The sequence below is a fragment of the Lates calcarifer genome, linkage group LG14, assembly GCF_001640805.2.
Source record: "Lates calcarifer isolate ASB-BC8 linkage group LG14, TLL_Latcal_v3, whole genome shotgun sequence".
Lineage (NCBI taxonomy): Eukaryota > Metazoa > Chordata > Actinopteri > Centropomidae > Lates > Lates calcarifer.
In genome coordinates, this window is record NC_066846.1 from 3,514,233 (window position 1) to 3,533,213 (window position 18,981).

The following is an 18,981-nucleotide window of genomic DNA, read 5'->3' on the forward strand; positions in this document are numbered from 1 at the left end:
CATTGGAGCTTCACAGACAAGGGCAACATACACTTGGCAAACAAAATGCTAATCTATTTTCCTTGGATAAATTTCAGAACTGAGCAACGCCTCGAGGAACATTTTAATAGTTAAACATTTTTAAAGCAGATTAACTCTACTTATATTCTGATGTCCACTAGAATGAGTTACATTTTGCAATTATTTTCATTGTTTTCATTATTAGAAAGCAGCAACTCTATTAGTAGTAATTATATTATCATTATAGAAGACTATAAAAATGAGTCAATTCAACAGCTATTCCATTGAATCAACAAGGCATTTCAATATTGGGTGCAATATAAATCATGAGATAAGACAAACACATTTTTTGAATATGTATGAAGCTAGCTGAGCAATCTAATCTCCCAGTATGTATACACTATGTGTGCTTGCAAGTGTGTCTGTGCAACTAAAAGGGTCCAGGTTTTATACACTATTCATAAGAGAGCAAGCTGCAGAGCACTGTAGCTGTATTCAATCTAGCTTGACTTAAATGGTTTCGTGTGACCCTTTGGCTTTTTCCCAGCAGCACATTATATCGCTGCTGACGTTGCCTGGCTGTGCAAATCAGGGGTGAGGCACCGTGCACCTTACTGTTGAAAATATCTGCCATATACAATCAAATGCAGGAGACCCCCCCCCCCCCCCCCCGCCAGCTCCCAACACGTTGCATACTGAGCAATTGATTGAAAATGAAACCAAATGAGATTGATCAGAGCTTTGTGGTTTCTGGCTATATGCTCAAGATCAGAAGTAATTCAGCTAGGAGATCAGAGGGAGAACAGGCAGCTGAGATATGTGCGAGACTTGCAGGGAGCGAGAGACAGAGACAGAAAGAGAAAGAGAGAGGTAGAGAAAGGGACTATTGATCAAGCAAAGCTGTGCTGCCTGTCGATATGGGCCTCTCTCCAGAGAGAGGAATGACACAAAATAGGGAGGCGATATTTATTAGGCTGTGTGAACGTGTGTGTGTGTGTGTGTGTGTGTGTGTGCGCGCAGAGGACGGGTATGGACAGGAGCTTGCGTGCGCATTTGCACACTGGGGAGAGTCGCGCTGATGGGCTTTTAGATCGAAATACACTTAATGCCTGTATGCAGACTACTCACACATGCTACATCTGCGCCAAGCAGAGAAGATAGGCCAATTCAGGAGTCTGCAAACCATCTATTGGAAAGTCAAGCTCACCATAAAACAGAAAATCATTGAGGGAAAGCAGGGAGATATTTCTTATTGAGTAACAGCAGTATTTTATGATTTTCCATAAAGAGTACACAGAAAAATAAAACTTTTATGTTCCTAAAGCAACTGCAAGTGTTACTAAGAGCAGGAGGGGCATGCATCTTCATTTATAGTGCATGATGTACTAATATACCACAGAGGCTGAATGTGAGAGGTTAACATGCAGCAACTTAGATCTTTAATGTACAGTAATTTACAAGAACACACACACTCCACTGGCTACACTTACAACGCTACATTTACGCCAGTGCCAATGAATATAAAAGGCACATGGTTGAGAGGGGAGAGGAAGACAAAGCAAAAGCTATTGGCAGAGAGTAGGGAGGTGACAATAGGAATTAGGACAGCTAAATTTAACCATAGGAACCATGGGGTTGGTGACGGTAGTGTGTGTGGATTGGGTGAGAAGGGTAGGGGGGTGTAACAGAAGAGAGTGAGCAAAAGAGAGAGAGAGAGAACTCTTCTCACTCTTGTTTCACAGCATTTCAATGAGATTTAAACAGCCCTCAGGCTAATCCTACAACTGCATGTGATTTACAATACATTTCCCCTCCAGGTAGGTGGACAGTAATTGTCCAGCCTGTTCATTCATGGAATAGGAAGGTGAAGGGCAAGCTCGCTCACTGGGTTTCTAGATCATGTCTCTGTTGTGAGGGGACAGGGAGGCTTGTGACAACAATCATGGCAGCCATGATTAAAGAACCACTGGTGCTGGGAGCATACTGTAAAAACAGTGTGCAATGACAGAATCTGTGCCTAGATTCTAGATAGATTTTTTTTTTTAAATTAAAAACAATCCATCCATTACTAATTTGTTTTAAGCAGGAACTTAGGTTGCAACATGAACTACTTTAGATGACAGATGGTGAAAACTTCCTAATACTGAGAGGAAAGACTAGAAATCCCCAGTTTGCCAGGTACAATGGAATATTAGTATACCAAAAAAGTCCCATCATGTTTCTGTGCCCAACTCACCAGAGAAAAAAAATACATTCAAGTATTTCCATAGCATGGTCTCCAACCCACCTGAATTTTAAAACACTGATAAATTCTCTGGCTAATCCTGAGTGAAAAGAATGAATTAGGACAACAAAGCAGCATACACACACACACACAACAAGCACAACACAAATAAATTATTAAACAGCATTGCTGCTTTAAGCACATTTTCTACCCTTTAGGAAGGGTGGGGGGGAAATTAGCTTTCTGGTCTTGTTTGTTTAGCCAGGGTTGGCTAAGGCTTGTGCTGTGCGTGTATGCGGTGGGGGTGCAGCCTTAATGTTGATACAGCATTTTGTTTCATGGTGTCATTCTTCTGCTCATTTCCCTCCCACCCCTGCTTTTAAAAGCTCTTACAATGGGAATGTTTTGTCAGGCCTGCCTATAGTCCCCCCTTCCAATACATGCTGGCTGACTGGGCGGCCTAAGCTACTCTATTTACAAAGAGCAGCCTCGCCATGAATAATACAGAAAGCGCCAAGCACAGGGATGGAGACAAGGGAGTAGGGAAGAGGCTCTGGCTTATACTTCTAGCTGGTCAGGCAAGAAAACACAGTTGGAAAACATAAGATAGATACATCTGTAGTCAGTGATCTGTCAGACAGAGAGGATGCAGAGCCGGGTATTCAGCAACAAGATGATTCATGGAGACAGGTCGAATGCTCCAGCTGCATCTTCCTCAGCATCCCAAACACGATTAAAATTCTCCTTGATTCTCTGATGAGCGCTGGATAACAAATTTGCTCAAACGCATGTATTATCAATTTTACAGAGACACATTTTCAGCTACAGTCAGACTGGCTGCATTCACAGAGAAGTGGGCCGTCATCACTGGGGGTTATTAATGTGGTTTCTGCTCTGCTCAAGGACACTTGTCTACTTTGTTATGCTCATATGCCTGGCCTCAATCGATCCCTGGCCCTCCTTAGATGCACTGTAGGGTAGACTTATGTGTCTCTCTCTGTGTGTGTGTGTGTGTGTGTGTGTGTGTGTGTGTGAGTGTGTTGAGAGTCTGAAAACTGGGATCCCATTATACTTGCTTTGTAGAGACCAAAATACCAGACCCCACAAGTTTAAATGGTTGGTTAAGGGTTACGACTTTATCAAACCATTAACCATTCAGTAACTCCAGTATTGTCATCCTGGAAGAGACCACACCCATCAGGATATCAGGAAACGTTTCATCATAGGATAAAGTGATCAATCAGAGCAACTTTGTATTGATTGCAGTGAGCCTCCTCTAAGTGGAGCCAAACCATGCAGCAAATGCAAATTGCACAGATAACATAGCATGTAGTCAACATACGTGAATCACTGACTATATCACTTCCACATCTCTGTAGACAGCCTATGTTTTGCACTACTGACCTCTCAATGTGCATTCATCTCTGAGTAAGCAGTCATGAAATGCAAACCTATTATAATATCTCTATGTAATTGCTAACACAGTCTGATTGTGTCCTACACTGACATTGTCACCTGAGGAAGCGTTTCTCTTTTCCTTACATACTACACTAAGGCACAAGCATCACGGTAGAGCTAAATGCAGATGTCACTTTAGTCACTGTTCCTATTGAAACACCAGCCAGTTGAGCAGTCTTTGTGACTGAAGCTTCTGCCATCTGTGTCCCAACAATGAACCCTTTCTCAAAGTAACTTGTCTTTTCCTTTTTCCATCTTGATACAAAATCAGAATCAGCTGGGTCTGCTCAGTATTTTTATACATGCCACAGAGCATGATTGGAAGTTAATTGCTTAATTGTACCATGCAGTGCACCATTGTGGAAGCATCTTTCTCCTCTCATTTATTCAGATTTTGTCACACGTCTGTATATTTGATATGATGCAGTTGTGGGCTACTGCTATGGATGAATTATTGATCTAGATTTTGTAAGAAAATATCAGATATGGTCAGATGTTATCAATGGAGCCCAAGAAAGTCATTGTCTATAAGCAGCTGAACTTCAAAAATATGGAAATAAAATTAAATAAGATACAAACCTTCTCTCATGTCAGATAGAGAAGGGAGTTGTTTTAAAAGGAAAACAGAGGGCTGACTTGATTATACATTCCGACTGTGAAAGTCAAACTCTCCCTCGACAGCTATGGAAGGGGGGCTTTGAAAAGAGTGCCATCGCTCTCTTTCTGTCTACATCTTCTTAAGCTCTTTTTCTGTTAGCTGCTCTCATCTGTACTCAGCCCATCCCCATGTCATCTGCCGGAGTGCAGAAATCAAAGACATTGAAATAAAGCGATAATGTTGAGAGACTCTCAAAACAGCGCATCCCAGTATAGTAACTGCATCAAACACACACAGGGATATACAAACACATACACTGTGTTCACACACAGACACGTGTCTTCATTAAGCCAAACACTGTGAATCCAAAGATCGTAATCAAAAGTGAACAATGGAGCACATACACTGAAGGTTAGGTTTTATAATGCAGCAGTAAATAACAAAGACAGCTTGTGAGACTAAATATCAATAAGATCTCTCTCTGGACACGTCGTAATAACAAAAAGATAATATGAAATTCCACTCAGGGATTTAACAAAAGGGCTTTGGGGATAAGCAGGAGGGGGGGAACTATTAAAATGTCACAACTTGAATCTCTGCAATGAAATGCACCTCAATGTATATTAATTCTTCAGGGAAGGGGAGTGAGGAATATTCCTGATTTATCACCCTCTTCGGCCACCATCATTTATCACTTCACTAGCCAACTGATTCAGGCTCGCTTTAAAATGGCCACTGCGTTTCCGCTTGGGGAATTCCATTACTGGTCTACAGACAGAGGGGAAGATGTAAGGGTAGTTTTAGTCCAGCAGAGTACAAAATATATATAGCAGCCAATGTTTGGGTGGGGGTCAGTTTGCACTACACTGATGCAGGCATGCAATGCCCTTCTTACTCTCAGCACACTTGTACAAGAAAACACAGACATGGACATGAACTCTGCTAGTTTAGAACACATTATTACCACTTGAAAAAGACAATTATAGCTGGATGGAACATGGACTTATTTCATTTGTGTTCAATTAATGGACATTTGACATGGGGTAGACATTCCATTAGAGAGAAAATAATGAAGAAAGTGTTGAAGACAAATTGCATCATATTATGTTCCAGCTATATCTAGTTCACGTGCTTTTATCTAATTCCCTGTGAACCCACATGTAACTGCTTAACTACTGTGGTTCAGTACAGCAATCATCCCCGCTATCGATTTATTGTTTCCCTTTTTAAAAGAGGTATTGTAGAGGAGGAAAATGTCTGAGTTAAATCTTGGCTTCAGATGAAGTGTGTATTTTCAACACCCATTTTCAGATTCTAGCTAACAAACAGTGAAATGTTATTTCCAAACAGTCTGCAAATAGACATATTCTTGCTCAAGGAAACAGTGAGAGTTCATGGACATGCAGTGCCCAATGATTATATCTTTCAACAAGAATCACAGTCTGTATTAGATTTCCCAAACTGATCAGCACTTTGTTTGTGTTCGCCTCCAAAATCCAACAAAACATTCAACAGATTTATAATTGGTGATTTCAAATGCTTTACAATCAACATCATCTCTAACAATGTGTGGATGGTGTGTATATAATGAGGCATGTAAAAGAAATATCTGCATAAAACATTGCTGAGCTATCCAGCTGGAATCAAACTATTCTTTTATCCATATCTTTGATGTACTTCCACTTTTGCTATGGCACTATGTTTAGCATGTCAGCACGTTATTGCTACTGTACTCATTTTATTACCATAAACCCAAAAGACAGAGAAAAAAGACATTTGGCAGACTCCACTGCCTCTACACAGAGGACATACTGCTTTTACTGGCACAAGGCAAGAAGACATCACTGTTCTTATATGACAGAGCAAAGACATCCAGAATTAATAATGAGAGGAGGCTTACGGATGCTTTCAAAGAGAACACAGGTTTTGATGACCATACGATCAAAATGTAATCTTTGATGTAAGAAACATTCGAGCAAATAATGACACTAAAGGGAGATGGACTCGACCAATTATGTCAAGCATGGACAAAATCTTTTGTATCTTATGAGCAGGGAGCTGGCTGCATACTTCTCTCATTAATTATATAAATGTATAATCCTTAAGCTTTGTTCAGATTTCACCCTGAATGAAGACCCGAAGAACTGGAAGTCTGGCTTGAATAGACTTGACAGATCACAATTAATTTTAACATCATAGTACTATTGTTTAAATTTCTCATGCTTTAAATACTTAAGCCCCGTTACCAGTAACATGGGAATCCCTCAGCCCACAGGGAGCAGCAGTGGAAACGAGAGTAATGGGAGTTGTGCAGGGAATAAAGGGCAGGGAGGTGGAGGAGTTGAGGAAAAGGACAGGATAGAGAGGGAAGACAAGGTGAAGAGGAGACTGTCAGCTCAACTTATCGACAGCTCAAGCCCCACAGGGATAAATACAAGCAAGGTGTGTGCTTGTATGTGTGTGTGTGTGTGTGTGTATGTGTACGTGTCAGTCTTGATGATCTACCACGTCAACTTGAGTAAAGGTCTCTCTCCGTGCTAATGCCCTAAGGAAACATTGACATTCTCAGCAGAGTTTCTAGAGTGTTTGCAGGCGCGCATGTGTGTGTTTGCGTAAGTGTCTGGAGGAGGATGATCAAGCACGAGAGAGAGAGAGAGAGAGAGAGAGAAAGAAAGAGAGAGACAATATGAGGGAATTGGGCTGTCTGACATAGCAATATTTCTTCCCACCAAATCCTATGTGTGGACAGTATTATCCGATATTTAATGTATTCGGGGAGTGCAGTTGTCCCTAAAGCACTGGCTACTATTTCAGGAGGTCAGCACTAGAAATGATAAACTCTGCCTGTGCTTGTACTTCAGCTGTCATTCATTCCAGTGAAGACGATACCTTCTTCTAAAGATGAGCCTTTTCTCCAGTCTCACATAAATACTGTGGCGACAAAAATAGGGCATGCCCAAAGGTTTGGTGTGGAAACTGCACAGTCATTGCTAATGTACAATCCAACACAAGTTGAGCTTATTTTACTGTAAGTGTTATAAATTGGTCATTATGCATTCCATATACAGGATGGATAACTGCCTGACATGTTTGCATGGCTCTTGGAGCTACTGTAGAGGGGATAAATCATATATTCTTATAATAATGTTTGTGGACTACAACATGGAAAACTATGGTATAATTAAAGAGGGACCAAAAAAAAAGAAGTAAAGCTCTTTTAATAGATTAACATATCGATCCCAATTGACCGTGAGTCAGGACAAGTTGGAAAAATGGTTAGAAATGGATCAAAAATGACATGGTAGAGAGCCTTTTAGCATCTTCTTGTGACTGCCATCTTGTGTCATCCTAACACTCAACACTGTGGTGTGGCAGCATTCAAAATGCCTCACACACACACACATGCCACACACACAAAGTACATATCTCAGAGTCGTGTTTATGCCAGTTAGATTGCAGAGGGTGTTCATAGTATTTGGATTTTAGTATTTGCACCACTGAATTCAATCAGGTCCAAAATATTGACACTAGTCAGATGTGCAGTGCTGCTATTTACAAAGCGCCAACAAAGGAATTGACTAATATTAATGTGTGAAACAAGTGCCTGTGAGAAATAATTGCTTCCCCTGTTTTTTAAGTCTTTTTTTAAACATATTTTTTGATTCTCTTTCCTATGTCCACAAACACACATGTAGCAATATCCCTCCCATCTCTCTTGTTCTTATTCCAGCATACACTGATAGGCTTCTGATAATGTTTGCAAGTGGCTAGAGTGGTCTCGAAGCAATTACAAAGCCCCATTAATTGTCCTTTAATGCACATTGTGGTTTAAGAGTGCCTCTAATCTTTAATTAAAACCAAGCAAGGAGGGGAAAATCTGCACTGGTTCAAAACAAAATAACAACTCATCAAGACCACAAGAAAGCTGCTCTTGGTACTTTTTTTCCCCAAAGAAACAGGCAGATGTCTGACTTACCTGCAAAATCTGCCAGGCTCACAGACAAATACAGACACTCTGGGGAAAAGACATGAGGAACAGAAGGTTCATTGAAACCTGAAGTTGAAGGATGTTAGCTCAGATGATTTTAAAAAGTATCAAAGTGTTAAATAACTGCACTGAATAATGTAAATGCTAGCTATTAATGTTATTGTGGGTGAGATACTTTCACCCTCTCTTACAATCTACTGCACAGGTACTGTTGGCCTTGAAAATTGGCACACTGATTGAACATTTCAATATAAATGTTCTGGCCAATTGACGACTATAGCAAAAGCACTATTTCCACCTAAGCCATATGTTGAGCCAAGCTATGACTTTCACCTACCGCCCTCAGCACCAAAGACCACAAAATGTGCCCATCCACCCTCAACCAATCCCCATCAAGCTCTTGACATGGTAACTTCTAAAGTCTAATGGGCTAAGCCCTGCCCTCTTTAAAGGAAGCCTACATTGCCTTTGCATGCCCAAACACTATTTCATTCCTCACTCAGGCTCTTTTCTTTCCACTGCTTTCCATCCATTCTTTCATTTCTCTGCTCATGCTTTCACTCTCAGTGTCTGCATTTGGGCAGATAGCTGCAACCTCCCCGGTCTCTCTCCATCTCATTTCTAGAGCAGCCTACAGCTGAGAAGTAGAGAGGGTGCTTCTGTGTGGTGTGTGTGTGTGTGTGTGTGTATTTATGAGTATAAAAAAAAAAGCAAGCCAAGTAATTATTCAGGATTCACACTGTGTTTCTGGCCTAATGAGGTGGCGGTTAATTGCTAGGTCCGGACAGCAGCTCTTTGGGCCCGGCTGACAAACAGCGCAGAGAGAAGATGGGAGCCACAGAGGAGGTGGGAGGAGTGAATAACAACAATCAACAAAAATGAGAATGGAGAGTTATAGAGAATATGAGCTAGTCAGACACCTTCTATGAGCTGCCTTTTATGCACGACCATGCTTGTCTTTCTCCCCCTTGGGTGAAAACTGTTGATTTCCCTTATTGGATCAGGGGGTTTGAGGGGAGATTTTTTTTGTGTTTTTTTCCTTGCTGAGAGGTTTGCAGCACTGCTTACTCATTCCTCCTGAGTTTGGACTGAGTGATTTCAGCTGGTGATGAGAATCTGAGAGGGCTAAAGCCTCCCCTTAAGTCTGTCCTGATCCACACTGTGTTGAGCACTGAGTCCATGTTGAAACCAGTGTGACCTTCATCACAACAAGCGGCCTGACAATCGATGCTAAACCTAAACCAACTGCATTACACAGTGAGGCAGGATTCATGAAGCTACTTTGCTCTAGAGACCAGCAGCCATCTTTGATTTTCATTTCTCTGTTTTTTTTTTTCTTTCTCTGCATTTCAAGCAATGCAAGCAAATGATCACCTATAGAGTCGCTGGAGAGGATGAGAGTGAATGCATTTCAGTCATCAGGCTTCATTAAAGTTTGGTGAGGAGGGACAGCAAGAGGGGCTAGGCGTGACCAGTGCCTGCTGAAACCTATCAAGCTTATCAAGCATTAACAGTGGGCTAGCAAAAGCAAGGAGTATAACACTTAGCGAGCTGCACTTAGTCGTTTCGAGTTGTTGTCAATTCGCTTAGTGTGTTATGGTCTTCTCATGGCGTAAATAAAGGACTGAAGAAACAAAGAGCTACGATAAATGGACACTCAAAAACAGAGGTCTGCTCTTTAATGAAAAGTTGATTTTCACAGATTTTCACTTTTACAGCCACATAATGGGCCCTGAGACCAAAAGTGTACCTACATAGAGGTTCCAGATAATGCTATAAAGTAATGGCAGAAATTTGTGGTACACTGGCATTTTCAACATGCATGGTGGTAGCGGCAAGCAACTGTTGACTAGTTACAAAAGAAAAAAAAAATAATAAATTCCCCTCAAATTCAAGACCATTAGAGTACTGGTGTATTGCTGGTCTCTAAAGCCTTTTCACACTTGACTAAAAAAAAACGAACACCCACTAACATCTGGCTTTTGGTTATTTGGGAAATGGTATAATTGGTATTCATTCCCTGGTGAAACGTCTCTGCAGAAGTCACGGATATTTATCGGCTCCAGCTCAAAGGAGAGCCAAACTGGTTTACTGGCAATGGGAAGGAAGTCGATCGCCTTTTTTAGTGGGTATACCTGTGTTTAAAAAACCTGCATACACACAGCAATGTTGTAAAAAGGTATACAAGTTAAAAAGTGTTTTGTTTGTAGGTAAATGCAGTAATTTATAAAGATACAAATGATAGTGGGCGGAAAATTGCAAGACACATACAGTGTCGTACAGTACCTGTATTTACAGTCCAGCTTCAGTGACAAGCTTTGGTACTGCAAAAAAATGCATCCTGCTTTGCTTTTCTCTGAGGCTGCAGGAAATGGTGGGAGAGAAAAAAGAAACAGAGATGAGGGATTGGAAGAGGAGGCAGATTGAAATCAGCAGTGCTGCAAACACACTAGCACTTTGCACTCAATTAGTATGCCTGACAGCACTATGCACTGGCAGCTGGATTCATTGTACACATGCACGTGTTGTGCTCGCCCAGCTAAGGCATACAAAAATTCGCACAGACACGGCCTTCTCCTCCCAGCATCTCCCTCTCTGCCTTGTTTTCTCTTGGTCGCTCTCTCACTCACGTAAACAGAGAATGAGAGAGCGAGAGAGAAACAGAGCCCTCGTACCGCACGCACTTACACAGCATCTCTGTCTGAGTTGGTTCCAGATGAATAAGGCAGAATACCAAGTGGCCCACTTATACGCTACGCAGAGACAAATAGACCAGTCAATCACTGCAGGCTCCTGCTGAATAACAAATGCTCACTGGTGTGTATGTGCGTGAGTGTAAGAAGGGGTATAAAACAGCTTTTTTTTATTTGTTGTTCCACAAATGCATCTGTGTGCATGAACATGGTACAGTATGTGCAACAACCTCCAGTTACAATTGAATGTGAGTGTTAGCGCAAATATACCAGATGTTTCTACTGTTAATGAGAGCAGAATAGGCGGTTTTAGAAAAGGTGTACAAATGATACATAGCACAGTAGGAGAGTACTTGACTAAATGTGGTTGCCGAGGTTAAGTCTGCAGACACTTGTGTAGAGAGGAGAAATGCCAAAGACCAATTTCATTCGTACCTGATCCTTCCTCCAAGCTGTAGCTCACGCATTAGTCTCCCCCCACCTTACTTCTACAGAGTGCAGGGCGGTCGGCCTGTCAGAGCAAACTGACCAACAGAAGGGGTCACTGAAGAGGTGCAAACAATACTATTCAACAAAATGGGAAATTCTCCGCTGGGATTGGAGCCTCTGAATTATGTCAGATACACAAACATACCCACCCAGCACAGTATGAACTGTGCTCACCAGCCTTGCAACACAGAAACTTGAGAAATATATTCAGCAAGAGTGAGTGGTGTGCAGCTTCCCTTTATCCATGGGTGACAGGCAACTCTGTTAACCCTGTACTGTGGTGATCACTTCCAATATAAACTTTCTGCCAATCAGACTGCTGGGCTTCCTCGATGGTGTCTTTTATTATCCACAGTGTCAGGTGGATGCTCATAAATAAAAAATGCCAGCATGAAAGAAGTCTGCAGCCCAGTATAAAAAGAGTAAGACGACTGGTTTCAATTCAGAAAGGGTTGTGTGGGAGCTCTCAAAAATAATTTGTTGACCAGGGAGTTAAGGAGGTAAGAAAATATACAGTTCAACTTATGTAACCTGTAAACATCCATTTTGTGACCAGTGCTTTTTTGCAGTGCCTACTTTTTTTGTATAAAACATTTTGAACTGGAAATACTAATTAAAGATGCTTTGAAATGCCATTTACAAGAAAGAACTTTAGTGAGCCATTTTAAAATGAATAAAACAATAATAATAATAATAAATATACTTGCTTTAAATAACACCTGAAGGAAATCAACATCAGTGTAACCCCAAGCATGGCCTCAGCCCCATCTAACACCATCAACCAGAGCAGAAAACCCTGGGATAATCCCATTTTAGTACCAGCCTATCACTGCATCACACTGTATTTTGTCCCCTGCCCTTCCCTCTGGGCACTAAAGCAATAAGTTTGGAGGTATTCCAGAAAATCAAGGATTCTCAGAAGCAATAAATTATTAGATTAAGAGAGTTTGATTATTTAATAGCTTTTGTTCTTGGCAGAGTAGAGAGGCCTTTGTAAGAGCATTTAGAAAACACTAATGTCCCAGTGAGACCAGGACTAATGGAACTAATGACTCATCCTCCTATTCAATTAGTCAGTTCTAAGGTTCGATAACTTTTAATATTTGATCTTTTCGGTTTGTTTGTTTTTTAAATCGCAAATATGGTTGAAAAATTAAGCTGATTAAATATGCAGGTTTGAGAAAGTGTTTCTGAAACTGTGGTAACGTCACCTCCGTCATATCTAAGGTGGCAAACATGACTGGCTGATGTCCAGCAGGTAATCAAAATCCAATAGAGACAAATTACTTCAGTTTATCTGGCGTGAAACATCAATGCTGAAAAATGCTGCACAATGGAGCCTTTTCTCTCTGTGTAATATCTCCTCCATTCACCCGTGAATCTCCATTCATAAATAATAACTGTAGTGTCAATAATTTTGACAACCTTTCCACCCAGAGTGAAACAAATGACTCTGGGCTTAAACTGTGGAAATTAGCCTTAAGCTTTTCTCTATTGAACAATGTTTATCATGTGAAACTTGACTTCTGGTCTGTCGTTATGGCTGTATGTACCTGTAAATGTGTAAGTGTGAGTGTTTTTGACCAGTCAGTTTCACGTGTTGCAGTATTTCTACAGCAGGGATGTTGATATTTTAGTAGAGCAATGCAGTCTACACACACACACACACACACTCACACACCTAAGACCCCCTTTATTCTTTGCCTGTCGTGGCCACCAAGGACGGACACTGACAAACAGCAATAGTGGGAGAATAATTATGCTAATTTCTTATTCCCCACAGAAAATGAAAAGCAGTGGCAATCGCTCTATTCAAGTTGTTCAGTTCCTCTTTGAAAGCAAAATTAAAATAATTTTCACATCTCTTTTATCCAAATGAAAAGAGAAGAACATGAATGTGTGTGAGAGCGTATAAACGATACATGTGGCAACTACTGTGTGCCTGGCAGGTTACATAAAAGTGTGTGTGTGTGCATGTATACTGTATGCACACACCATATCTCTCACCATGTGGCTGCTAAGTGAGAGATAAAGAGTGTGATCACATGGCAGGCTGGTTCTCTATGATTCACTTTAGTGGCCCTATTTCTGCCCCTTCTTTGGTGACATGCATCCATACCCTTTACATAAGTACAAAGAGGTGCAACCTATACATGTCTTTATCCTGGTCTGATTCTCATTATGCACACACAGATAAGTAGAATTGAAGCTACATGTGATTACAGAAAGAAAACTACACAGAAAACAGGTTTAAACCCCTTCAAAGTTTTCCATTTTAGATATGTGGAGGACAAACCAAGAGCACATGACAGGAAAAAACTATTTCACTCTGGAGAAAAAGAGAGAGTAACCCTGTCAAAAGGGCTGTGAGTGAACACTGCAAGCCCTGTGTGTCCAGTGCAACAACAAAAAAGATGCAACTGGAGCCTCAATTTCATACACAAATTAAAATGCTCCTCATGTAATAAGTCCTACCTTGGTTTTCAGAGCAGACTCAAGGAAAATTCCCTGAAGGTTGACAGTTTCTGAGAAATGTTGATTCATTTAAAAGGCTCAAGGACAGAAGGCCGCCCGTATGGCAGGAGGTAAGGCAAAGCAAAGAGAGGAAAGTGAAGGCGATGATGAGAACGAGCCGAGAGTTCAATTCGGAGCAGGCTCTCAAGGTCAAGAGATGAAATGTTTTTCAGCAGTCCAAGCTGGCAGAAATGAGACCAGAAGGGCAAGACTGAAGACGTGCAGCTGTTGTGAGGGAGGAAATAACATGCTGCAACAGAAACCAGCTCTATCAATGCATGCACTCTGTGAAAGAGGCTGACACACTTGGGTATAACACACAGGTAAAAATGATTAATGTACGCACACATTCATTGGAGAGTGTTCTTCCAGTTCTTCAGTCAAGTCAAATTTTCACTTAAAGTCTGAACAAACTTTCACAGTGGTTTGAAAATTGACCACATTGAGATGTGAAATCAATGTCCCACAAAAGTGCCATCAATAAGTTAGAGGAGCTGACTACTCTCTCAGATACTGTAAATGTGTGATACCTGTAATATGGCAGCCTCTCAGCAAGAAAACATTGAACAAGTTGAAGGGAGACAAAAGGCAGGGAAGAGTGAACTTTTACTAGCAGCCCATGAAACCATGATACTAGTTCTGTGTGTTCAGAAACAAAAAGGATAACAACCCAGTGTGGGTGTTGATACTCTCATATGTCTGGGTTTTCGTGGAGTTTGAAATTATTTAGAACTGATTGTTAAACAAGACTGCCTGTAGTGCAGGCTGATAGTTGCTCTACTTAAATGTGTTTTTTTTCGTCTGCAGTTATACAGTACATTTGATCAGGCTGCTGGCAAAGTCCTTTCCTCCACTGTACATGCGCTCACAAACCAGACACACATCTCCTATGTCTTTCCACAGAGCACATGTTGGTATGCTCCCCAGTGCCACACACTTCCACCTGTCATCTTTGAAATCAGCACGGTAAAACCGCTAACGCTCCCCATAGGCAAAAACTCAGCTGCAGGAATCAGCACCCCTCTCCTCTCCTCTCTTCATCATTTGCTCTCCTCTCTCAAGGAGCGAGGGATCGCTCTGCTTATCTCGGCAAGGCTGTCATGCCGACAGAGCAGTTATTATCGCCTCCTCCTTGCTGGAGTCTTCCAAGAGCCGAAGGAACACCTTGCTAATCAGCCCCTTACTGTCATGCCCAGTCATATTCTGTCTAGCTAACATGGCAGCCAACGGAACAACAGCAACAGCACACAATAATCAAAGATAAAATGCACCACAAATGAAACATACGGCGCTTTCAAAAAACAGAGAAAAGAAGGTGAGGTTGATACAGCTTAACTCAGCGCCTACCACTTAATAAGCAAACAAAGACTTATGCAAACAAGTCTATTAGCCTGTCACCCTGCCTCTGCCCCTGTTTAAATCAAGCCTGTGAGGAGTGCTGAATGCTAATTGTACACATGGTCTAACTTACCAAGCTGAGCTCTGCTACATATGCAAATCGTAAACAGTGCAAAAAGTACTCATCTGAACAAATGCATCACTTGGTCTTAAAATGTTGACTTATGTAACACTATTGAACGTTGCAAATGGGTCAATGCAGTTTTATCTGTTGTATCTGAACAACATGAGGTGCATCAGTCCACCTGTACCAAAATTCAACTTATGCTGACATAATGGAAAAGAGTGAGCTGATCATCTCAAAGTCTTCACTTCTTGCACCAATATATGTTTTAGTAAAAGCTCCATGACAAGGAGTCGGGATATTTTCTTTCTTCATGAGGTTATTTCCAATATTCAGAAAACAATATGGGACAAGATGTCTTTTAAATGCAGCTAGTCCATACCCAAGCAATATCTATGCAAATATGTACACTATATCTTCAAAATCACTAAAAGCATTGGGTACAATCATTACAATAAAAACATACTGTTAACCTAGGAAAGAAGTGTTTAAAACCAATAAAATAAAAAGCACCCTTGCAATAAATCTATTTCGCCTTCTCTCCATGCCTTCATGCTCTCCCTTGCTGCCAGCCACCCAGCAGGTGACCACATGGCAGGGACATTGGATTTGAATCACTGTTTCTCCTCACAGCATGTGTTAGCGTTGCCTCGGGAGCAGGGGAGCCAATCTCATGGCAAACTCAGAGTTGTACAGTCTGAGGTGTTACTATGGATAATGTGTGAGTAATAGAGCATTAGAAGAGAACTGAATGTTGAGTGTAATGAAGGCTGTGATTTTGATATTTAACTTGCTAGTGGTAATGTGTTTCCAAGTTTTACTACAAAAGCATTTGGTCCTGAATAAGCGATGAGCGAGGAGATCTGCGAGGCTCTAATGTGATGCTGTTAAAGCTGCACAGATGTGAGATATTTATGTATGTAAAAATACAACTGTCTTATCAGCTTCATTGACAAATTAAGGCTGTAGAAGAGTAGTGCAGCCATTTTCATTAATTGTGGCCTCATAAAGAGCTGTAAATCACTACTTCATTGGGAAAAATCTGGATTCAACCAATGATGGCTACCCAAACAACATGAATAAGGAGACATTTTGTTGACTGGCATTATCATGGACTAATTGAGTGATGTAACCCTTCAAATGTTTGAAGAGCAGTAGTTTCTCACTGCCACTTCAACAGCATTAGTGTGAAGTGGTCCATGCAGCTTTAACTTAATATTTTTACTAGCACCAGCTATCCACCTGTTAATATCTCCACCTGCACCATTCACTCCAGCCATACACACTTAAACCACAGCAGTCCCTAAAGAGTTCTCACTTACGGTCATTGCAAAATGAGCCACCATAGGACGTCATGGTGCAGTCGCAGGTGAAGCCCTCCCACTGCTGGAGACACACCCCCTGATGGTAGCAGGACTCCTCCGTACAGGTGGTACTGGGTCCTGAGGGCGTGAGCAAAGACACAAACATATATTAAATTCATGATGCACAGACAACTACTAATGATGAGCATGTCATAGTATTTAGAGCATTTTCAGCTGACCCAGAAACAAAACCCTCAGGCAGCTCTGCTGGCTGTCCACTGACAGCTGAGGATGCTTTCTAAGGCTCTGCTTAGCAATATATGATTATTTACAACCACCCCCTAGCACTGTCAACCCTACAGAGGGTTAACACCTTTAGCAGCCTTCAACTCGTGGTGGTTGTGGTAGTTTTAAAAATTGTTAAATTATAATTAATTATTAATTAAAAAATTGAACAAGATGATTTCTATTGAGATTCCAATGCAATGTCTGTCCTGCTCTGTATCTGCCAGATGTCTAAGTAAGCACCCTCATAAGCTTATATACAGTATCAAAGCTCTGTCACTGTGTTACTATGGTTTATTTTAAAGTCTTTAAGTGTGCATTTCATGTGAAAGATATAACTCAAAGTTAACTATTACATTTTCTATCTGCTGTGCTGACTGAAAAGCGTAAAATAAAACCTAAACCTCACATTTCTAATGCTTCTGTTAAAAGACCCAGTGACTGGAACCATATGCAGTAGTTGCTCATCCACAGACTGAAAGTGATTTGATTAATGTTGCTTAGAAATGTATTCAGATTAAATCTGACATTAATTCAAGGTTGAAACCTGGTGTAATCGGCGGACTAGGGGCACATTTGCATTGGAAATTAGTTTCGGTGGAGGTAGTTGCAGTTTAACTTCTCAATATTTGTGTGTGTGGGTGTGTGTGAGTGCATGCATGCGTGTGTGTGAGTGATTGCATGTGGATGTGTGCTCATGTGTGTGTGTTTTGGGGGGTGGGGGGTTGCTCTCTCTCTGTTGTTCCCTCCCATGGTCATGGATGGCTGAAGACATTTAAATTGTCAATTAGAAACTCCACCACTGTAATTTCTCTGCGGAATTCCAGCCACTTATTGAGATAGGTACTGTGACAGCCTGCCTTGAAAACTATTTTCTTCACATTGTACATACTGACCCAGCAGGCATTATCACATGAGCTGACATGATATGGAAAATAATTTATAAAGTGTTTGCCTTTGTTGAGTCTGTATTATTAGAAACAAACACCACTGATGGAAATAAAAGAAGACATGATCATCATTAGTCGTCCTTACAACAAAACCAAATAAAAAAAATCCAAATAATAATCAGAACAAGATGGAAAAAGCCAAACTGCAGATATAAGATTAGGATGCAGATCTAGTCTTAGGCAGGAGAATTCCTGTAAAAATAAGTATGTGTGGTGGTGGTTGGGATTCTCATTAAAATTTCAATTAAAGACAAACATTTCCAAAGAACCATGGTTCAGTGCCAGACTAATTTGTTTCCACATAGATAAACAGACATCTCACTGTGCCATTTACAAATGACCCAATTAAAAAAGACCCCCCCCCCCCCCAAAAGAACCAGCAGAAGATAAATAATAAAAATTGAAAAAATGAAAATAATAACCAATCTATAAGAGAGCTTTTACCCTGCTCCAAAATGTCAAGTTAAATTCAATGCTATTTCCTTTCTATCAGCCTGTTCTGTTAGTAGTTCCTAACCACCTTACTGCCCCATTAATTACTCACCAGTAAAGGGTTCCCTTGAGGAGCTAATTAAACACATTGTCATAATTAATAACCAAGTCATGTAATCACTTCCTCATTCTTATCTTCAACTATTGATCGATCAAGCTACATCAGTATGGCTGCCTGGGAAAGGTGTCTTGGGTTTGTTGGAGCATCAAACTCCATCTGCCATGTTTGCTCCAAGTGTTCAGGAAAACTCTGAGCAATATACGAGGAGAGTATGTCTAACATCACTGTAAAAACCCAGTTAACACACATCTCCATTACCTTGCTGCTGTCACCTGCATCTACAGCTAACAGCTGGGTTACAACTGTAACACCTGCTTACATACTAGCAGTGCAGGGTAGGTCAGAGGGTTCAAATAGAGATTGGTTTGAGATAAAATAATGTTCAAAAGGAAGCAAATATTCTAACGACAGCTCCAAAGTTTTTGGTGGTTCTAAAATAATCTCTAAATTATCTTGAGAATTC

The 18,981-nt window shown here is 40.9% G+C and overlaps 1 protein-coding gene across 1 annotated transcript in view; it reads right to left on the reverse strand.

Annotated features, from left to right (window-relative positions):
- Positions 1 to 18,981, reverse strand: part of nrxn2b (neurexin 2b) — a 609,692-nt gene that overhangs the window by 261,582 nt on the left and 329,129 nt on the right. The window contains 1 exon segment of the mRNA XM_051075715.1: positions 16,749 to 16,868. Coding sequence (XP_050931672.1) covers positions 16,749 to 16,868 — 120 coding nt within the window.